The sequence below is a fragment of the Hyperoodon ampullatus genome (assembly GCF_949752795.1).
Source record: "Hyperoodon ampullatus genome assembly, chromosome: 18".
Lineage (NCBI taxonomy): Eukaryota > Metazoa > Chordata > Mammalia > Artiodactyla > Ziphiidae > Hyperoodon > Hyperoodon ampullatus.
Window position 1 is genome coordinate 27,671,196 of NC_136931.1, and position 23,077 is coordinate 27,694,272.

At 50.5% G+C, this 23,077-nt stretch overlaps 1 protein-coding gene across 1 annotated transcript in view; it reads left to right on the forward strand.

Annotated features, from left to right (window-relative positions):
• The window catches only part of CNGB1 (cyclic nucleotide gated channel subunit beta 1), a gene marked incomplete at its 3' end in the record, with an annotated part of 139,418 nt that overhangs the window by 40,618 nt on the left and 75,723 nt on the right, over positions 1–23,077 (forward strand). The window contains exons 15-22 of the mRNA XM_079724051.1: positions 791–823; positions 4,884–4,977; positions 5,644–5,680; positions 13,791–13,953; positions 17,061–17,168; positions 19,586–19,743; positions 21,222–21,377; positions 22,507–22,715. Coding sequence (XP_079580177.1) covers positions 791–823; positions 4,884–4,977; positions 5,644–5,680; positions 13,791–13,953; positions 17,061–17,168; positions 19,586–19,743; positions 21,222–21,377; positions 22,507–22,715 — 958 coding nt within the window. The remainder of the gene's footprint in view (positions 1–790; positions 824–4,883; positions 4,978–5,643; positions 5,681–13,790; positions 13,954–17,060; positions 17,169–19,585; positions 19,744–21,221; positions 21,378–22,506; positions 22,716–23,077) is intronic.

Below are 23,077 nucleotides of genomic sequence, written 5' to 3' on the forward strand. Positions count from 1 at the left end.
TGAAGGCCTTGAACTTGATTTCCTGGGAGCAATGGGGAGCCATGGAAGGTTTATGAGCAGGGAAGTGACACAGGCTGGCGACTGCATTGTGCAGAGACTGAGGCAGGAGGAGCAGCGTGGTGGCAGTTGTACCACAGATCAGGCCAGATGATTTAACCTGTCCTCTTGCTCCATCCCCCTTGTATTTTTCCCTGTCCCTGTCACTCTGCCCTCTGTGGTACCCCCGGCCCATATACTTCCTCCCTGTCCCTTTGGCCATGGCCTGAGGCGAGGTAGCATCACAAGTGTTAGGAGCACAAGCTTTTCTTCTCTCAGCAGAGTGACCTGGGCAAGTGGCAGATGGGCACAGAACTTCTGCCTCCACATCTCTAAAATGGGGGGAGGGGTTGATAACAGCCCCTCCTGAGTGGTCAGAGGGCTGGCTGTGAGAATGGATGTGGTAGGACCTGGTGTGGAGTAAGTGCTCCATCAAAAGTCACCCATCTTCTCATCCCTACTGAGGGTCACTTTTAGTCCCAGTCAGGAAAGAGTTAAACCATGAGGCCACACAGGATTTTGGGGCTAGAAGCCTGCTTAGTGTCATCTACTTTGAGTCCATGCTTGCCCAGTTCACCTATAATCTTTCCATCCTCAGCAGGAGGCCACACAGCTACTTGATTGCCTCCAATGACAGGGAGCTCACAACCTCTCAAAGGCTGTCCATTCCATCCATATGCACCTCTGACTTAGGAAATTATTTCTTCTGCCAAAACTATGGCGTCTGTAACCTGGTCCTAATTCTACCCTCCAGGCCTCTCCAGAGCCAGGATGCTCTCATTAACAGGTAACTTCCCCTCCCCTAAATGAAGACCTTAGATGCTGCCTGGCTGCATTAGTACAGTTCTGTTTGCCCCCTGCTTTCACCTGCCTCTGTGTAGACTGCAGAACTCTGAGCTGTTCCGCCACCAAACCCGTATGCCCAACACATAGGTCTGCAAATCCCTTTATATGTCACAGCTCCTGAGCTAAAACACCACTTGAAAGCCAGTGAGCCAATGTGCACACACACAGGCACACGCACTAACTACACACGTGTTCTCTGCACAGTACACACAGACACACGTATCTGCACCGCACATACACACCTGCACACAGACACAGCCACACATGTTGGGTTATGTGCACACTTATGTGTAGGCAGGGCACTTACAGCCTGCATACATGCACAAACACACGGGCACACATGTACACACTTGCACATATCCACACTAGACACAAGTACATATATACAGTTACCTACAAACACTTCAGGCACACACAGGCTCATACAGATGTTCACCCAGAGCTTCAAACTCAGGGCACTTTGGGGCCTGGGGCCCCAGGTAGGGACGAGGGCCCTGTGGTGACAGAGCCAGTGATCCTAGGGCCAAGGCCAGAGGGTGTCAGGCGTGGGACAGGTGGGCTGGGCTGTCACTGGCTGGGGAAGGATGCTTTTGCCAGCTTTGCGGAGGCACAGGGGTTACTGACAACGACGCGCAAGCCCTGGTAACAGGCAGATGGTCGCCTAGCGACCTGGTCTCTGCTGGCAACAGCTCAGCTTTTCATAGTAACGGAAGCCTTTTGGTCCCCACCTGGCCTCCCTGGGGCCACATCCCCTCAATCTGATTAGAAGCAGGAAGGATTGGTGCCTCATCTGCCACCCGAGCCACACTGGCTCCAGAGCTGGCCTCACAGGCTCGGGGCTGGGCTCGGGCTCCCCCAATCCTCCACTGGCATGCACCGACCTGGGGCTTGGAATGAATGTCATTGCCCCCAGCTGAACTCCTGCACCACGGGCGTCCTTGTCAGCAAAGACAGAGAGACCCAAGTAGGTGGCTGCTTCTCCCTAAGGGCTCCCCTCCTTCCTTCTTTCGGGGCTGGGGTACCGGGTGAAGAGTCTGCTGAAGGCAACAGTGAGGACCTTAACTTGGGGGCTCAGCCTGTTTTGTGACTTGGGGGAGGACAGTGGGCTGGTAAACTCTTGCCAGCTGGCTGTTGCTGCTAGTCCCCACACCTTTAACTCAGAGAGCCAGGACCTCTGGGATGCCCACCTCAGCCAGTCTGTCTGATCTTCTACTTGGAAATCCCTGGAACTTGGGAACTTTCCAGAAGTTGATGGCCTGCTGCATATGGGCTGGTCAAGAGGGCGCCTCAGCAGGCACCAGGCATACTGCCAACCAGGGGCAACATGATTTGGGGGTACATGGGTCCCCAAACAGCCCCTGGTGGGGCTGACCGGGCCACTGTAAGGCTTGTTATGTGTCTCTGTAGCTGGGGATGTTTGTGCAAAATGTTCCGCAGTCTATGTGGGTGATTCACAGACCTGCAGAAGGCTGCCCCCTCTGGGACTTATAATAATAATGACAAGAACGGTCATAATAACAGCTGTCACCTGATTAGCACTTGTTTTCCATGCCAGACGTTGTGCTAAGGCTCCTACTGGTAATCCCATTTCACAGATGAGAGAACTGAGGCTCAGAGATAACAGCCCACACATCCACGGGTGCCCTGCCAGCAAGCGCAGAGCTGGGATTCTGTCCCAGGTCAGGCTGGGCTCCTAAGCGGACACCTAGTACCACAGACAAGGAAAGCTGCTTACCAGTGTTTAGAGATGGAGAATCCAGATGACACCGGACATGGGGAGGTTTTTTGACTTTTCCATGAGCTTCTCACTGGCCCTTCTGACCTCATTCAAATAAGCCAGTCTGTACAGTACAGACTGGATGAGTCCTACCCATTTGACAGATAAGCAAATGGAGGCTTCCCGGGGACTTGCTTTCCAGGCCAGATTCTGGAATGAGCAAGACCCCAGGAAGCCTCTGACTGGGTCTGTGGGAAGTTCATTTCCTGGGCCTTTGTGCTCTGAGAACCGAGGAGGCCCCTGCATCTGTTCCAGAGAAGGAGAATCCAGTCTGCCCCTCGCAGCACAAGCCCATCCCACCCTTCCGGGAAGGGCCGACTCCTCTGTCAGGTGTGGAAGGCACAGTTCCCATAATACTTTTAGAGGCCCCCAAGAACATTTTAATTTCTTTCAAAATCAGACCAAAAAATGAACTTTTAGATGGAAGAGAATATTTTAATATATAATGTTAACATATTAATCTTCATATGAATGCAGTCACAAAATGGAATTTTTAAAATATATTTATGGAGGAAGGGGCCTGTGAAGGCTGAAGTGCCCAGACCCTATGAAAGTCATAATATGTCCTTTTCTTGAAGAAAAGCTGTTTCTTCCTGGGCAGGGTAGAGAGTGTGACTCTGACAATTCAGGCCCCTCACAATGGAAATGCGTATGCAGTGAAGAGAAATAAAGTGAGTTAGATGTTTGAATCCTCCAAACACTCGCCTCAATCCTCCACGTCACCTGGGGCTGTGCAGACACTCAGAGGCAGGCAGTGGAGTATTAAAGACTTGGTGCTGGGGTCAGAGACACCCATCTTTTATCCGGGTTCACCTGGTACAGGCTGTGTGACCTTGGACAGGCCATCTGACCTCTCTGAGCTTCCGATTTCTAAGCTCAAATAGGATCAGTCATAGCTGGGCTCTCGGGTTTATTTGGGTGAGGATTTGGTGAGACACTGTGCGTGCCATGTGCTTGGCCCGGTGCCTGGCACACAGCCCTTGGGAGCTGCTGTGACAGTATGATTGCTGGCTGATTCCTGCTCCCAGGCAGCAGCTCCAAACTGACTGGGCTGTAATTCCGTCCCCATCTCCTCACCCACCTCAGGAGGGCTGAGACTTGGCCCTCTGGGTAAAGGATGGGGAATTCAGGTTTTCTGGGCAGCAGATGCTAAAGAGCATCCTCCGTGAGCCCCTTGGCGACAGTGGTCCATGGCATGGGGTGAGGCCGTTAGGAAGCAGAATCTAATTCTAACCACAAAAATCACATTAGCCCTTGTTCCCAAGTCATCATTTTAACCCAGAGATTGCACACAGGCATCTCAGGGCCCAATTTAGTCTGGAGACAGGCTCTTTTGGATATTGACGTATTAATATAGATATTAATATAGATAATACAGATGTTAATATAGATCTATTCATTTGGATTAACTGTCAGCATCTAGAGATGGGGAGGTCCCACCTTTAAAATGTGTAGTTCAGGCTCCTCTTGAAAATCAGCAGATCTGGCCACGGGACTCCCATTCCAAGCGGAGTGGGGTTGCTGACTCAGATGGGCACAGGTGCTTCTCTCCTTCCTACAGTCTCACCCCAGCCCCCATCACTCATGTATGCCTCTGCCTGGGCCAGGGACCCCTGAAACATTCAGCAGTTGCAATGTGGCTCTGATCTCATGGCATGGAAAAAAACAGGGTCTGTGTCCGTGGTTTGTGTGATACGGGACAATTTGCTGTGTGATTTTGGCCGGGCCACTTGACCTCTCTGTGACTCACTTTTCTCATACTCCCTGCTCTGCCTATATCCCCAAGGTTGCCTGGAGACTCTCAGAGGGGAAAATGCTGGGCATAGATTTTGAACACTCTACAGTGCCCTTTGGTCAGCCCCCAAAGGACAGTTCCTCAAAACCGTCCTCCGTGATTTTCTTTGCACTTGCTGTTCCCCTTTCCTGGACACTATTCCCTACCTATTCCCAGCTCGCAGGCCACATCCTCTGGGAAGCCCTTCTTCCTAGGCAGAATTGTGCTGTGCCCTTCATAGCTACTTGCTCCAGAGTGTGACTCGGACTGGGAACTTGTTAGCAGGATGTGAGATCTGCCACCTGCCCTGTGCTGGGAGCTTCAAGAGGGCGAGGACCTATCCTTAGGCGTCTTTGTGCCCCAGCTCCTGGCACAGAGCCTGGCACTCAGCACAGTTCAGGAAACATTTAACACCCCTAACCCCAGCCCTTCCCTCCTGCCCCCTCGCAGTCACAGTGTCCTGCTGGATAGCTGTCTGGTGGCGCAGGGTGGCGAGGACCAGAGTGAAGTAGGCGAAACTGAGCACCAGAGCGCTTCACACCAGGTATGGAGCAGCACCAGGCCTGGTGCCCGAGCTACCTCGGAGGCCTGGACTGGAGTCGGCGGAAGGGGCTGGGCCTTGTCCCCTTTGCTTACAGGGGTGGGGTTTGGCTGATGAGATGCCCACAGGACAGAGGTGAGCAGGGTGGTGCGTGCTGTGAGGCCCTGCTTGTAGCAGGGGTCAGATGGTGTCAGGAAGGGCCCCGGGTGGTATGGCCATGGGTGGGGAGCAGTGGGCTTAGACTCCAGTCCTCACGTGGCTGTGTGACCCTGGGCAAGTCACCTCCCCACTCTGGGCCTCAGTGGCCACCTCTGTAAAATGGGGCTAAAAACCCTTCCCTGGAGTATTGTATATAGTTCTATGCTGTGAAGTGTGGTGCCGGATGGAGAGTGCTGTGGTGGCTGCTTTAGTTGCTTTGTCCCCACACGTAGAGGGCTGCCCGAGAATTTCCCCTCATTACATATGACAGGTCCAGGTGTTGGGGCCTGGGGCTCCTGTGTGCACTGGATGCCCCAGAAGGTGAGCTGGAGGATATGACCAAACGGGCAGGGCCAGGACTAGTCTTGGGGCCCATCCTGAGGGTAGATTCCCCCCACAGGGGCTGGGCTGGACTAGGGCTAGGACAGGGCTTGATGGTCACAGCTTCGGTTTCCTCTTTATCTTTTGCAGGAGCTGCAGGAGGAGGCCGTGGCCGCCAGCTCAGGAGGTAGGTGTATGGTGGGGTTGCATAAGAATGTCCAGGATGCTTTCAGGCTGGGGGCAGCCAGGGGGCAGCCAGGGCACAGGGGCAAACCCTCCTCCTCTCCCTCTCAACTCGTCCCCCTGCCCCGTCCCATCCTCAGGCAAAACCCATTCTGTGCATCTTAGGGCCACTTGGTCAGAGCCTGTTGATGTATTTCAAAGGCCTCAGGGGAATAGCACTGAGGCCCCCAGGACCCCAAGAGGCCTGGGGAAAATGTACTCCCAGCCAACCTCTCCTGCCAACCCCCTCACTGGGAACACAGCTCTCTAGGTTACTGCCTAGTGAGGATTTGGCTCAAATGTAACGTACCTGAGTGAAAACTGGGGCCAGAGCTTGCTAAGCGTGTGTCCTAGACTCTTTTGATTATTTATCACTCCCACCCCTAATCCTGAGAACTTCAGGGATGATGGGGACAGAGTCTAGGGCAGTGAGGATGTCTGGACACTGAGCCCTGGACTTGCAAACTTCCACAGGCCTCAAGACACTGGTGGTGCTCCACCTGCCCTTTGAGGCAGACAGACCATTTTACAGATGAGAAAACCGAGGCTCCATATGGGCAGCATTTGGCTCAGTGGTCAAGGTCACAGACCTACATTTCACTATTGGCTCCTCCCTCTTGCTCGCTCTGTGACCTGGAGCCAGTTCTGTGACCTCCCTTAACTGTGGCTCCCAAATCAAGAAAGAGGGGGCTATAATAGTACCTACCTCACTGGGTTGTTGGGCAGCGTGGGGGTGACAATGCCTCACTGGAACTGAAAGAAGAGACCATAATGGGGCCCATGACAATGATGTTTGTGTCCCAGGCAGCCATTGATGGAAATGGGACTGGACCTGGGTGTCTTAACCCCAGGTGTCCTGAGCCTGCTCCCGACCTGATCTTTGAAAAACATCCTCTGTTAATTTTAACCCAAATCTGCCAGAAACCTACTAAGTCTGCACCCCACATGGATGAACAAGACCAGGATCGCCCGGTTGCAGACTCAGGTTCCGTGGGGCTGGTTCCACCCCCTTCCCCAGGTCATTTGGAAGCAGGTGGCCTGGGAACCACACTTTGAGAAACACTGAAACACAGCCCTTTGTCTGCCACCACTCGAAAGTGTGGATCTTGAACCAGCAGCTTTGGTGTCACCTGGGAGCTGGTTAGAAATGCAGAATCCCAGGCCCCAGCCCAGACCTGCTGAACCAGAATCTGCATTGTTAACAAGATCCCTGGTGATTTCTCTGCGCATTTGTCTTTGAGAGGCAATGGCCTTGAGCCCATGTTCTCAATCATGACTGCACATTGGAATCATTTGGGGAGATTTAAAAATCTTGGTGCCAGTCCTCACCCCAGACCATTAAATCAGAAGCTCTGGGGATGGGCCCACGCATCAGGCATTTCCATACCTCCCCAGGCAATTCCAATATGCAGCCCATTTGGGGAAACAGGGACCTAGGAAAAGTTATTGCTTCTGGTTGGAAGTGAAATTAATTGAGCTCCAGGATTTCTTTGGGATGGAAAACGCTGCCAGGCTAAGAACGTTTGAGTCTGTGAGCCTAAGCCAGAGGGCTTCTGGGTTCTTTGATTCTAATTTCTTTGAGTCTAAAGTATGAAATGCTACAATAGTTGGTTAGCAGAGAAAGCTCCAGAACTGGGGTGCTCAGGGCTGTCTCTCAGAGCTGTTGGGTGGATGAGCCACATGACTGGTGATGCTCTTGACACTGAACTCCAGGGACAAGAGTGATGCTCGACTTTGGGTGCAGCTGCTGCAAGCGCAGGTGGGCACCGGGCTGGTCTGTGTTGGCGCTGGTGGGCAAGAGCCCCGCCTACCCTGCCTCTCCCAACTCTGTGCTCCTCATTGCAGTCCCCAGGGTCCCGCCTCTGCCTGAGATTCCCCTGCCCCCAGCACCATGGCTAAACCAGGCCGGGACATGGAGCTGAATCGCCTGGTCCAGGACCAGCCACCTGGCCAAGTGACCCCCGGGCTTGCTCCCCCAAACCTGGTGGAGCACCTCCCCAATGTGCCCAGCTACCACCCCCTGATCACCCGCATCCCTATCCTCATCTCCCGGAGGGCAGCCTTGTCCAACTCCAGCTTCGCCAAGGAGACCAGGAGCTCCATCCGTCGCCTAGGTAGCGTGAAATTGACCACCCAGCGCGCTGGTGTCTGTGGTGTGCTTCTGCATGGCTTGGGCTGTTTCCTGCATGGGTGCCATGGTCTTGGCGTGGGACCACTATTTGGGCTCATGGAACACCACCCCTTCTTCCTCTGCTGACCAGTGCCTTCATCTTCCTTTGTGGTGACTTGAAGAGTATTAGTCCCCTTCTCTCTGTGCCTAAAATTCCACAATTAGCAATTCACTTCTTTGGGTTAGACATGGCTTTTTGCAGATCATCAATTTTTACACAGGTAGTCACTCATACCCGAGTTTAAACAAGTCACTCAGATCTCCACGCCAAGAGGCTTGGGGCAGGGAGCTAGGTAGGGGGAGATAATAATCAGAGGGGAATGAACCAGAAGAGGAATGTGGAGGTCCGTTGCAGACAGAATCTACCGACCTTGAGAGTTGGCTGGGAGCTAGACTTTCTGAGGACTGTTGTTATCTGCTCAGCAAATTCCCTTTCAGGAAAGGGGAGGCCCCCAGGTGCTGACAGGCAGACCCAGAGGAGGCGTCCTCAGGGGCCAGTGCAGAGAGAGAGCCTGTCTGGATCTATTTAATTGTGACAAGATCCCCGCAGTTGCCTTCAGGCTCCTGCTGTTTGCTGCCTGATGACAAAGTACTGGGGGACATACTGGTGCCTCTGGGCTAACCCCTGTCACCTTCTGCCTTGACTCAAACAAGACCTGCCATTTTCCCTTTAATTTGTTTGTTTGTTTTTGGATTACACTGAGCAAGGTTGCCTCTGAGATTCACAGGCAGGTTGAGCTGAACATTTCACAAGAAGAGATCCACTCTCGTCCTCTCCCTCCGCCTGGCTTGGGGTGGGCACAGAGTTGGGGCAAGGTGGCACGTGATCAACCCCATGACGGGATGACACGCCAGGCTCAGTGTTCCAGGCAAGGCCTAAATCTCCTCACTCCAAAGGGTCTTCCACGTCCTCTACCCTTATATTGCGGCTCGATTTTTGTGCATTCTGTACCAACTCTGCGTTTTTTTGCTTACCATCTTTCTTTCAGTGGATTCACTTTTTCATTTAATTCAGTGTATTTAAACAGGAAGCTTTACATTATAATTCAAATGGAAAACCAGCATGGCCTGCCATAAATATAGAGAAGGCATACATAGAAATAACCACAAAGTTATGGAGAACAATGTAGAGTTGGTAGTTTCTAGTGAGGTACGTGGCCTGCTGAAGGCTCATAGCTGAGTCTGCTCTCCCAGCTGCAAAGGGGGATTCAGACGTGTCAGAGAGGCGTTAAGGCCGTAGCAGCACTAACCTGAGGCTTTCTCTCTGCCTTCTCAGGATCCAGACAGAACCGGGCAGGGAGGAATGGTTCCGTTCTGCCATCCTTTGCCTTGGCTGTGCCATCTGAAATCATCGTGTGCCTTCTCTGGTCCCTGGGAGCCCCACACTTTGAGAAATAGTCCCCGTGACACATTGGGACAGTGGGTTGAACCAGCTGTCATTGACACATGATGATTTTATTTTATTTACTGATGAATAGGCAAGGATGTTTACTGCAGCACTGGTTAAATATTCATTAATACAGACTATTTATAAAATGCCTATATTAGCCATTAAAAGTAAAACAAGTAGAGAAATAGAAAATATTGTCAGTTAAAAAAATCTTTCAAATAATTAAAAGATTTAAAAAACAGGGATTTATATAAGGCTTGGGATTGGTCACGGTAGTGGTTGAATTTACAACACAGATTAATAGATGTAAATCAAGGCCTTCTTTCTCAGACTTGGTTCTAAAACATTTACTATCTAAGATCAAGAGCAAGGTCCTTCGGTGATACTTTGCGGGTCTTATATATGGTTTCTACCTATGCCCAATCTAAACAGTAGGACACACGATGATTTTAGATGCAGCAGACAAGGCGGTGACAGCATGTAGTGAGAACATTATTCCCATTTCAATGGTGCCGCTTGGCACCTCTCAGCCGAGGTTTCATTTTGACAGAGGCCTCTACATATGCTGGTCACCAACCTCAGGATGGGATAAGAGTTTCAGCTCTGGAGCCAGGCTGCCTGGGTCCAAATCTGGGCTCTGCTGACAGTTTCTTAATCTCTCTGTGCTTCGATTTCCTTCTCCACAAAATGGGGACAATGATAACAGGAACCTCACAGAGTGGCCGGGAATGATGAAGGAGTTTATATATATAAAGCACTTAGAGTTTAGTGGAACTAATGCCTAGCAGGCATATAGGAAGTGCTTAACAGTAAATATTATTATTCTCTAAACCAATTTAAGCATAAAATATTCTTTATATTCGGAATTATAGTACTCTTATTCTATAAATCAGTATAATATAAACGAATATAATTTCTACTTTGAGTTTCTACTCTCCCAAGCTGGCACGAAAGGAAACATCAGGCTTAGGAGTTCCCCGCCCTCCCCTGGGAGTGACTGAGTTCATAGGGTCTTGTGCAGGACTAGGCAGGGGGTAAGGGAGCCACCTTCTCCTTCCCATGTTCCGTGAGACAGCCTCATGGATGCTGAGACCAGGGTTTGTTTTTGCTGCCTGGGAGCCATGCTGGGGGCACCCCAGGGCCCTGAGCATTTTTGAGAAGCTGCCCTTGTCCTGGCTGCCTCCACGCCCCTGGCCCACCTCCAGCTCACCTCTCCCGAGGTCTGCAGGGAAGCAGGGGGACGTCCCCGCCGCCCCGTGGCTCTCTCCTGTTTTCCACAGCCTGGGGCATCTCTGGTGAGTCTAGCAAAACTTCTTAAGCTTCTTGAGTCCCGCTCATCCTCTTCCCCTGAGAGCTTAGGGTTAGTAAAACAAATGCCCCAAAGTCTTGAGGTCTGCTTACGTTCCCTCCACCAAACTTCATAAAGTGCTGGCTTTTCCCATGGTGGCCATTAGAAAAAGCTCACATATCCAAGTGTTTCAAAATGCTCCCCTCCCCATTTTGGGGGTGTGCCCCTGCCTTGCTGGCACCCAGGTCTGTGCCTGGCTGCTATCGGGTGGTCCTGCCCAGGCATGGTGGGGAGTGGGGACACCATTCCAGCCCCTCAGCATCCTCTGAGCTCTGCCTTGGGGCAGACCTGTCCCCACAGTCCCTGGGGTGGGTAACGAAGACTGAGGTAGGGCCACACCCAGGCTCCCCAGGGAGGACCCAATTCTCAGGATGCGAGGTCTCTCAGAGGTCAGGAGAGGGGTTGGGCTGATGAATTTTGGGGGCTCTTGACGTACGAAAATAAGGAAATACCAAACGTGTACCCAAACAGGGATAACACACAATACAAAAACAACCTGTTACCCTTGACTGCAGGAAACTTCCAAATGTCTCCATTGGAGGCCCTTCAAGAGTGTGAGGCCCTGAAGAGGTAAACTTGTTACTATATGCAAAAACGTGATACTATATATAGAAAATCCTAAGGACTCCACACAAAAACTACTAGATCTAATAAATGAGTTCAGCAAAGTAGCAGGATACAGGATAAACATTCAAAAATCGGTTGTATTTCTTTACACTAACTGATATATCAGAGAGGGAATGTAAAAAAAGAATACCTTTTAAAACAGCACCAGAAAAAATAAAATAAAATACCTAGGAACAAACCTGACCAAGGAGGTGAAAGACTTATACACTGAAAACTATGAAACATTAATAAAGGAAATTAAAGAGGATTCAAAGAAATGGAAAGTTATCCCATGCTCTTGGATTGGAAGAATTAATATTGTTAAAATGACAATACTACCCAAAGCTATCTACAGATTTAATATGATCCCTATCAAAATACCCAAGACATTTTTCACAGAACTAGAACAAATAATCAAAAAATTTATATGGAACCATAAAAGGCCCAGAATTGCCAAAGCAATCCTGAGGAAAAAAAACAAAGCAGGAGGCATAACTCTCCCAGACTTCAGACAATACTACAAAGCTACCGTAATCAAAACAGCATCGTATTGGTACAAAAACATACATACGGATCAATGGAACAGAATAGAGAGCCCAGAAATAAACCCACACACCTACAGTCAATTAATCTTTGACAAAGGAGGCAAGAATATAAAATGGGGAAAAGACAGTCTCTTCAGAAAGTGGTGCTGGGAAAGTTGGACAGCTGCATGTAAATCAATGAAGTAGAACACACCCTCACAGCATACACAACAATAAACTCAAAACAGCTTAAAGACTCAAACATAACACATGACACCATAAAACTCCAAGAAGAGAGCATAGGCAAAACATTCTCTGACATAAATAGTACCAATGTTTTCTTAGGTCAGTCTCACAAGGCAATAGAAATAAAAGTAAAAATAAACAAATGGGACCTAATCAAACTTACAAGCTTTTGCACAGCAAAGGAAACCATTAAAAACAAAAACAAAAAACAAAAAAAAAACAAAAAAACAACCTAGGGAATGGGAGAAAATATTTGCAAATGATGTGACAGACAAGGGCTTAATCTCCAAAATATACAAACAGCCCATACAACTCAACAACAACAAAACAACCCAATTGAAAAATGGGCAGAAGATGTTAATAGACATTTCTCCAAAGAAGGCATAGAGATGGCCGATAGACACATGAAAAGATGCTCAACATCACTAATTACTAGAGAAATGCAAATCAAAACTGCAGTGAGGTACCACCTCACACTGGTCAGAATGGCTATCATTAAAAAGTCTACAAATAACAAATGCTGGAGAGGGTGTGGAGAAAAGGGAACCCTCCTATACTGTTGGTGGGAATGTAAATTGGTGCAGCCACTATGGAGAACAGTATGGAGGTTCCTCAGAAAACTAAAACTAGAGTTGCCATATGATCCAGCAATCCCACTCCTGGGCATATACCCAGACAAAACTATAATTCAAAAAGATGCATGCACCCCTATGTTCATAGCAGCACTATTCACAATAGCCAAGATGTGAAAACAACCTACATGTCCATTGACAGAAGAATGGTTAAAGAAGATGTGGTGCATATATACAATGGAATACTACTCAGCCATAAAAAAGAATGAAATAAGGCCATTTGCAGCAACATGGATGCAACTAGAGATTATCACACAAAGTGAAGTAAGTCAGAAAGAGAAAGACAAATACCATATGATACCACTTACATGTGGAATCTAAATATGGCACAAATGAACCTATCTACAAGACAGAAAGAGACTCACAGACATAGAGAGCAGACTGGTGGTTGCCAAAGGGGAGGGGGGTGGGGAGGGAAGGACTGGGAGTTTGGGATTAGCAGAGGTAAACTATTATACATAGGATGGATAAACAACAAGGTCCTACTGTAGAGCACAGGGAACTATATTCAATATCCTATGACAAACCATAATAGAAAAGAATATTTTAAAAAGGAATGTTGATATGTGTATAACTGAGTCACTTTGCTGTACAGCAGAGATTGACACAACATGGTAAATCAAATATAAAAAGAGTGTGAGGCCCTTTAGCCCCGTGTCTTATGCCCCCACAGGCCTGGGAAAGCCTTGTCACTCCTACCTTGGGATGGGGAAACTGAGGCCCAGAGAGGGGAAGCCGCTGAGCCAGGCCGCACCAGGCCAGGCCCTAGGACGTGGTACCCCCAGGCTCCCCACGCCCTATCTGAGTGATGCACCCCCGTCACCCACCCCAGGGCCTTGATGCTTCTCCAGGCCCAGGGAAACCAGGCTGGGTTTTGGAGAGCTGGGCTCCAGGCTGTGTCCAGGAGCTCCTGTGGCTTCTGTGGCCTCGTGGCTGCTTCTGTGGCTCCTGGGTTAGTGGCTGGCATGGGCGTGGCTGTCAGAGGGCCCTGGGCTCTGCATCGTTGTGCCCCCTGCATGGATCTCTCCTGTGGGCCCTGTTGGGAGGCAAGGCTTCCAGAGGCCCCTCCACACACGCTTTCTGTGGCTTCCCTGTAGAACACAGCAAGGCCCTGGGACCTGGCTTCTCTCTGACGCTGTGCCCTCCTTCCTCTCCCCAGTACCTGCCACGGAAGAGCACCCGGAAGTGCAGATGGAAGACGCTGATGCTGACAGCCAGCCCCTCAACGAGGAGGAGAATCCACCCTCTCCCGTGCCGCTGCCCCCGTCTCCTGCCAAATCCGACACACTTGGGGTCCCAGGATCAGCCACAGAGAGCCTCAGGTCACCTTTTATGCTTCTCTTGGGCTTTTCGTAGCACTGTGCCACCTGTGCATTTGGCATTTGAGGACACTGGGGCCAGAGAGGGGAAGAAGCTGGCCCAAGTCACTCAGCGAGTTGCTGTCAGCACTGGGACTATGGCCCCACCATTTTCAGTTCTCCTAATTCCTGGCTTCAGGCTCTAGAAAGAGCTCTCTGAGGAAGCCCTGTCCAGAATAGCCTCAATTGTACATTTGAAGTGGGTAATAAATGTGACAGGGCTAATTTTATTGTTAAATAATACAGTGGACATACCAAAGAACACTAGATATAATAACCATCCCTAATCCCACCACTCTAGGGGGTAGTTTTATTTTCCTGCCTTCTCTTCCATACCTTGTTTGTGGGCCCATGCTTTTGAGTGGTTTTAGTTGAAGGAGTGATTGGATCATATTTGAGACCACATCTTATTTATTGAGCCCTTTTCCGTATTGCTAGTCTGTCTCCTTAACACTCGTTGTGATGCTGTGTTGACATCCTCCAGCTCCATGTGCCAGGATAGACATAACAATCCTCTGTTGTTGAATACTGTCCACAGTGGTGCTACAAATATCTCTTTGGTCTTCTGCCCTCTGTCCTTGGGCTCCTTTCTCGAGAGTGGGCTTCCTGGTCAGGGTTGCATGCGTTTTTGTGCCTCTCGAGATAAGTTAGTTGCTGCATGGTTAGAGTTGGTTTTGGACAACCTGAGCCAGGTAACTGAGAGAGGGCCTGCATAGAGCTGTAGGCAGTCTGTGAAGTGCAGTGCAGTGCTTTGTGAATGGTTAATTAAGCTAAAGGGGAGCTGCCAGTGCATCTCCTTTGCTGGCTAGATTGAGGGATGGTTCTTTTTTCTTGATTAATTCTTGCTTTTATCCATGAACCCTTGAGTAATTTCTCAGCTGAGGTCAGAAGACTGCCAAAACAGAGATGGTTGGATGTAGCAAACAGAAGGCTCCCAGATTTTGATATGGAGAAGAGTCATAATCTCACCCAGCCTTGGAACACAGCTCACAGGCACATCCGTCCTCACGTTTAATTCACTGAATCATGCACAGAGTACAGAGAGCAGAAGACAGGGCACCACCATAATTGTAGACATCTGGTCTACCTCTCTCTGTTCCCTTTATAAGGGTAGGGAGACTGTACAGGCTGAGTTAGAGGTGGATATTCGGGAGGAGGGAGGGGACTGAGATCACTTGGGACAAGAATCAAAGCCTCCTGCCTTTTGCTTATGAGCTGGGTCTGTGAGGCTTCTCTTATTATCATTCATTCATTCATTCATTTGCAAACATTTACTGAACATCTTTATGTGCCAGGCTCTGCTCTAGGTGCTGTGGTTGCATCAGGGAGAAGCCTGAGAGAGGCCTGCCCTCATGGAGCTGACATTCCAGTGGGGCCGAGATAGACGATGAACAAGTAATCACACAAGATTTTTCCAGAGAGTGCTAAGGAAAATGTGACTGTGAGAAACTGGGAAGCCTCAGCCTGAGCTTGGCGCCAAGAAGGAATTCTGATGCCTGACATGAGAGGCCAGTGAGGCTGCCTGTGGTCCGGGATGGAATGAGCACTGGGGGCAACTGATGGGAGCAGAAAAGCCACCAAAACAGAGGGGCACACGGGCAAGGCCCTTCTCACAGTGCAATGCTGTGGTTTGGAGTGAATCCCAAACACCCCCTATCTACTAGGATTATGAAAATTCAACAAGCTACTGTATGTGAGGTGCTCAGCACAGGGCCAGGCACTGGTCGGTGCTGGAGGAGCATAGCTGCTGATTTAGTTCCACACTCTGGATTCTCTCCAGGCCCGGAGAGGGCACTGGGCTGGGAGCAGGAGGCCTGAGTTTAAGTCCCAGTTGTGAGATTTTTGCCCCAGTCTTCTTGTTCGCAGGCATCCTTTTAATTAGAGCGTAAAAGAGGTGAACCCATGAGTTTTGCCATTCTAGGCGAGTTGGCAGAAGGTAATAGGGTGGTTTCAGAGCCTTCTGGAATAAAGCAAATGCTACACATCCCTCTGACTGTATCCCTTTACAAGCCCTAAAGATGGAATCCTGAGTCACGGTGGTTGAGTATGGGAAGAGTACCAAGTGGATTCAAATCTAGACACCAGCAGCTGAGACACCAGTGATTCCAAATGCAGCACTCTGTGGCAGACTTGGACTGAATGATGGGGACCTGGGCATAATTTAGTCTTCATTCTTCAGATAGGGAAGCGGGAACTCCAGGAGGCGATGGGCTTTCCCCAGGTCACACCATGAGCTGGAAAACAGACTTCATGTCCCATGGGTGCCGACTTTTCCAGCCAGGGGCACATCTGCAAAGGCAGAGAAGCTGAGCTTCCAGGAGAGTTAATAAGATGGAATGTGAGCCCTCACACCTTCTCACTAGCTGGAAGGGTGGTGTGATGGAGAAGGGGACGGGGTGGACTGGGGAGGGCAGTGCCCTCAGACTGGGAGGTGGATGGGAGGAGGATGTTTAAATTGAGACCCGACTGAGTCCTCACCGAATTGGGTAGATTTAGTCCCTTTTTTTTTTTTTTTCTTTTTTGCGGTACGTGGCCCTCTCACTGCTGTGGCCTCTCCCGTTGCGGAGCACAGGCTCCGGACGCACAGGCCCAGCGGCCATGGCTCACGGGCCCAGCTGCTCCGCGGCATGTGGGATCCTCCTGGACCGGGGCAGGAACCCGTGCCCTCTGCATCTGCAGGCGGACTCTCAACCACTGCGCCACCAGGGAAGCCCCCCATTTTATAGAGGGGGAAAACTGAGGCAGCTCAGCGGGTTTGAGTAACTCACACACTGGGAAGAAGCGGGGCTGGGGTGCAAATTCGGGTTTGCCCGATCCCAAGTCAGTGCTGTTACTTCTATGCTAGGCCATTGAATGGATGCAGAGACCGAGATCCAGAGGTTGGATGTGTCCCCTCTTCTCCTTTTTTGTTTCCCTGCAGGCAAGCGAGGACCCTTTGGCAGCACCATCCTCTGTCCCCACCTCCCCGCCAGGCTTCGCTCTGGGTGATCTGCAGGGCTCAAAGTTGGTTCACCCCCTCGCGGCCCCTGCCTCCCTGAAGGCCCCTCCCTTCCATGTCTGTGCTCTTGCAGGAAGAGTCTGTGCTCCCAAGATGATGAGGCTGAAGAGCTCAAGATGCTGTCACCGGCTGTATCCCCCGTGGTCGCTTGGTCGGACCCCACCAGCCCGCAGGGCACTGAGTAAGTGGGGGCCACCTCTGGGGTCTCAGGGAATCAGAAGTCTGGGTGGGGATGGGCAAGCAAAGGGAGGTGAGCTGGGGGGAGAATGGATGTTTTTAGAACCTTCCACCCCAAGGCAGACTGTGCCAGTGGCTTCCTGGCAGTGAGAGAGGGCCGGGTCTCCTGCCCAGGCTGCTTCTGACCAGCCCAGAAATTCTGAAAAATCTGGTCTGCAGAATGGGCTCAAACTCTGGGTCCAGCTGTGTCCAGAACCACAGAGCGTGGGCCCTGGGGAATCCACATCTTTATAAGCTCCCCAGGTGATTCTGATGCAACTGGTCTGTGGAACCATGTTTAGAGGCCACTATGAGGGCATCGGGACCTGTGTCTCTGACATCAAAGTGTCACAAGGGCTGGGCCAGTGGGAGGTGTTTTCCTGAAGGGTCTACGTAGGCTGGTGACAGTGAATACGCCAGCCCTGGGCTCTGGCCTGGGATCCTCACCTCCTCTCCAGCCATAGCTTCTGGAGTGACCTTAGGAGACAATATACTTTCCTTCCAGTCTTTTTTTCTGTCCATAAATTTATGGAGTTTATGCTTAACAGTATTGTGGAAAGTTCAGAAAAGCAAAAGAAGCAGGAAAAAACCCAAACCTCACGTATAGTTCAGTGATCCATTTTAGCATACAGTGGAGTCACATCTTACGCAGTAGGGTAGGGGTAGGGGTAGGGTTTAATATCAGAAAATAAGCCAGAAATCAGGTATAATAATAAAAGTTACCTTTGAAAACTCTTAAGGTGGTCAGCATGGAACCCCATGTATTACCTCAGTAGGTTAAGATGCTATAACAAATAGACCTCAATGATTCAGTGGCTTAAGGAGCAAGATGTCTCATATGTCACAGTTGTGTCACCGGTGGTGTGTATCAGGTCAGTGGAAGGCTCTGCCCCCTGCAGTCATTTAGGGGCCCAGCCAACAGTGGCTCTGCCACCTTTGTGTGGCTTTCAAGACCCTGCTGGTCACCACTAGAAAGGGGGAGTGCCAGGCCGCTCTTCCACAGGGAGGCCCGGAATTGCACTAGCATGTCCACCCGTGAGAGCTCGCACGGCCACACCTGGGCAACGTAGTCCCTGGCTGCGTGGTGACCCCTCCCTGCAGGAGGGAGTGGGTGTGGGGGAGCAGCTCGTGCCTCCTCTGCCCCCCAGCGCCATCTCTCATTATGACCCCCCCACTGCTTTTCTCCAGCTAGCTCCCTCAACTGAGCACAAGAAGAATAGCTGGCTTGGGCTTCCCTGGTGGCGCAGTGGTTGAGAGTCCGTCTGCTGATGCAGGGGACACGGGTTCGTGCCCCGGTCCGGGAAGATCCCACATGCCGTGGAGTGGCTGGGCCCGTGAGCCATGGCCACTGAGCCTGCGCGTCCGGAGCCTGTGCCCCGCAACGGGAGAGGCCACAACAGTGAGAGACCCACGCACCGCAAAAAAAAAAAAAAAAGAGTAGCTGGCTTGAGTTTCAGTGCCTCAGTGTATGAAGAAAAACAGTAGATCTGTAAACATTAGTGTTATCCTCAGCTCAGCAAGAAGATCACAGGCTACTCAGAGGAGAACATAGAACATAGGCTGGTTCACACGGCCGCCCGTCTCAACTCACCAAGGGCTCTTGACCCACAATGAGCGGAAGACTCTCATTCATTCTCTCTGCCTGTGTCTGTCTCTCCCTTGCTGCAAGTACATGCAGTTTAAATTCCTATAAATTAAAAGGATATGTAATGTATCTGCACTGTTTTATTTATTTATTTATTTATCTATCTATCTATCTATCTATTTATTTATCTACTTATCTATTTGTTTATCTATTTATCTATCTATCTATTTATCTATTTATCTATCTATCTATTTATCTATTTATTTATTTATGCATGCATGCATGCTGCGCTGTGCAGCTTCTAGGATCTTAGTTCCCCGACCAGGGATCGAACCTGGGACCTCGGCAGTGAGAGTGCAGAGTCCTAACCACCAGACCGCCAGGGAATTCCCTGCACTGTTTTTTCCATCGGTTATTTCCTAAGCCTAAAAAAGTAGCCCCTGTCCCCTCTCTGATCTGTCCTGTATCTCATGTGAACCCTAAACTGAGACTAACAGCCCTGAACTGAGTTCCAGAGTTTCCCCCTGAATCACAAGTGGAATCCAGTTTTTTTGGAATTGCCCATCTGAATCAGAGCATTCGTGGTACATTTTCTGAAAGCTGGGCACCCGGGTGTTAATCCCAGACTGAGTTTCCTCCCAGGAGATATTAAGGTGGGTTTGATGTTTTGATGTCAGAAGAAGACTGGGGCAGGATTTACCCCCTGAGGCCAGGTGGGATACAGATTCAGCTCCTGCCTGGGGGCGCAGGGGTCCCTCCCCACGCAGCCCATTCAGCTCTGGGTGGTGTTCCCTCAGTGACCAGGACCGCACAGCCTCCACAGCCAGCCCGACCGGTGCCCTCATCAACTACCGGCTCCAGGAGCTGGTGAAGCTTTTCAGGGAGCGGACGGAGAAGGTGAAGGAGAAGCTCATCGACCCTGATGTCAGCTCTGATGAAGAGAGCCCCACGCCCTGTGAGTCCAGAGCTGGGGCTGGGCCACCTGACCAGGGGTGGGGTGGGGCCCCTTAAGGCCCCTGTCAATTCTTGGGGAGGGTGGCCCCAAGGAAACGGTTGGGGAGCTTGAGAGAAGCCCCGATCTCCATTCTCTGGAATTTGAGGTCCTTTATGTACAGGTTTAGCTACGTGTCCAGGGGAGGAAAGAATGTCAAGGTTCTGACCAGTGGCCCAGTTGTACTTGGCTCTCCCTCCCACGGGGCAGGACCTTCCCTGTTGACCCTCTGCCCCTTTCCCACTGGCGGGCAGGTGGTCCACCCTGGGATGTAGCTCATGGCCTTGCACTTAGATGGTGTCCATAACTCACTCTGGAACTACACAGTCTTATTTTTCAGAGGCCTCCATTGCAATATTCTTACGGGGTTACCTGAAAGTTTCCTGCTTTCAAAGTGTCAGGAGGAAATAAGAACCATGCTCTCTCGCCAGGGAGGTTTTCTAGGTCTTTTCAAAGGAGGGTTGTGCCTTAGAACTCATGGTGCCAACAGTGGACCTAGCAGAGCCTGACTTCACACTCCTAAAGCTGGAAACATAGCCATATTAAACCTGTAAGAGCCAATTTCTAGGTCACCAACAACATCACCATAGACGCACAGGAAAACTGTGATCCCATTTGGTGTCTTGTTTTAGAGATGAGACAGCTGAGATTTCTGCTCTGAAAAACCTAGAACAATGTTTTCCTGATTTCTGGCCCTGGGTGGTGGAAGTTCTGGGTACCAATGCCCCAGCCCTCCAGAGAAACCAAGGGGTCCAGGCACAGACACACAAGCACACACTCAACGGAAACATCCAACTTGCCCAGAAACACCTCATTTTAGGGAGTTCCTGAGAAGCAGTCCCAGACTGGTAGCTGTAAGAGTTCAGGGCAGGTGCCCAGGTCGCTGTTAAGGAGGATCTCTGTGGTTTGCTGCAGGAGCGCACACAGAGCTTGTAGCAGGTTATGGGGTGGTGCCAGGGTCCCCTCAGCTTCAGTTCCAGAGTCTGCAGTTGGGAGCCTTCCCTTTTTTTTTGTTTTAATTAATTAATTAATTAATTAATTAATTTTTGGCTGCGTTGGGTCTTTGTTGCTGCACGCGGGCTTTCTCTAGTTGTGGCGGGCAGGGGCTACCCTCCGTTGCAGTGCACGGGCTTCTCATTACGGTGACTTCTCTTGTTGCAGAGCACGGGCTCCAGGTGTATGGGTTTCAGTAGTTGTGGTGCACGGGCTTCAGTAGTTGTGGTTCGCAGGCTCTAGAGTGCAGGCTCAGTAGTTGTGGCGCACAGGCTTAGTTGCCCTGCAGTGTGTGGGATCTTCCCGGACCGGGGCTCGAACCCGTGTCCCCTGCACTGGCAGGTGGATTCTTAACCACTGCGCCACCAGGGGAGTCCTGCGAGCCTTCTCTTTGCGTCCTCTACCCGAGCCTCAGGGCTGGGTGAGAGGGTCACAGTGTCATCCCATAGCCCCAGCCAAGAAAGCCCCAGAGCCGGCCCTGGATGTGAAGCCAGCTGAAGCGGGGCAGGTGGAGGAGGAACACTATTGTGAAATGCTCTGCTGCAAGTTCAAACGCCGCCCCTGGAAGAAGTACCAGTTTCCCCAGAGCATCGACCCGCTGACCAGTGAGTCCTGGGAAGGCGGTGGGCATTGCCACATGTCACATGAGAGGGCAGGAGAATGGGAGGGGGTGGGGGCACTGCAAGGGCGGGCCCCAAACAAACAAAGTCCCTGAACTAGGAACATAAGATCATACCCATCTTAACAGACAAGCAAACTAAGGTACAGAGAAGTTAACTGGCCTAAAGACACAACTAGTCAGTGGCAGACTCAGGACTCCTTACTCTTGGCCAAGTCTTTTTTCTACTCTGCTCTTCCTGGCTGCTTCACAGAGCTGCTGCTCTGAGCAGAAAAGGGGGAAAGTTCTTCCAACATCTAAAGTGAAGTCCCTCTCACTTGCCTTTTAGCCCATTTTGTATTCTTCAGGAATAACAACGCTTCATATGTGCACTGCACTTCACAGTTTACAAAGGATCTCCCTGCCTTTTTTATCTGACTTCTTAGGACTTCTCTGAGGAGGACAGGACAGGTGCCAGAGAGGGACTTTCCTAAGGACACACAAGAAGTCATTTGGGGGGCAGGACTTCAACCCTGGTGTCCATTGGTCCTTTAAAATGCCCAGGTTGGGGGAATTCCCTGGTGGTCCAGTGGTTAGGACTCTGTGCTTCTACTACAGGGGGCATGGGTTTGATCGCCGGTCGGGGAACTAAGATCCCACAAGCTGCCCAGTGTGGTCAAAAAAATTAAAAATATATATATAAGTGATAAAATGCCCAGGTGACCTACAGTATCCATCCATCCATGCACTTGTCCATCTGTGTATCCATCTGTCCATCTTCTATGCATTATTTACTATTGTGTATTTACAAAGGCAGGAAATACATTTTTGGAAAAATTTCAACAAGAATGAGAGCACAAGTGTTTTCTGGTTAGCTGTCTATTAACTAGTAATGACCCCATATCCCATATCCCCAACTCAGAGTACTCAATTTGTTAGGGCCTAGCCGTGATTTATTTTTATATCAAAGATAGTTTTACATGCTCCCCCCCAAATTACAGAAGGGCTGCCTATACTGCTTGTAGGAAAGTGCAGACAGACAAGTGGAAAGAAGAAAGCCCCACCCTCACCCCATGGCGAGGAGCCCTTCTCTGGCTGACGTTCTAGCATATTCCTGCCCCCTCCCACCCCTGCAGACCTGACGTACATCCTGTGGCTGTTCTTCGTGGTGCTGGCCTGGAACTGGAACTGTTGGCTGATTCCTGTGCGCTGGGCCTTCCCCTACCAGATGCCGGACAACATCCACCTCTGGCTGCTGATGGATTACCTGTGTGACCTCATCTACCTCCTGGACATCACCGTGTTCCAGCTGCGTCTGCAGTTTGTCAGAGGCGGGGATGTCATTGTGAGTCACAGACAGGTGGGGAGTGGTGGCTGGGAGCAGACCCTGCAGCCAGAGCATTTGTGGGGCTGACCCCTGATGCTGGCATGGACCAGAAGCTAAATGAACAAGGAAACCTCAGGACGTTCACCCATGCTTATTCAACAGCATCATTGCTTGTTTCACACATCTTTGATACATTCAAATTACACACATCAAGTCTTGCTCATGGGTGAAATGGTTCCTGGACCACCTGATGGAATGAGAGATGAAGAAGTGGCCTAGAGAATGGCCTTTAGAGCAGGCAGACCTGGTTCAAATCTCGGCTCAACCAGGACAACTGTGTCACCTCTTGGAGCCTCAGTTTCCTCATCTGTAAAATGGGG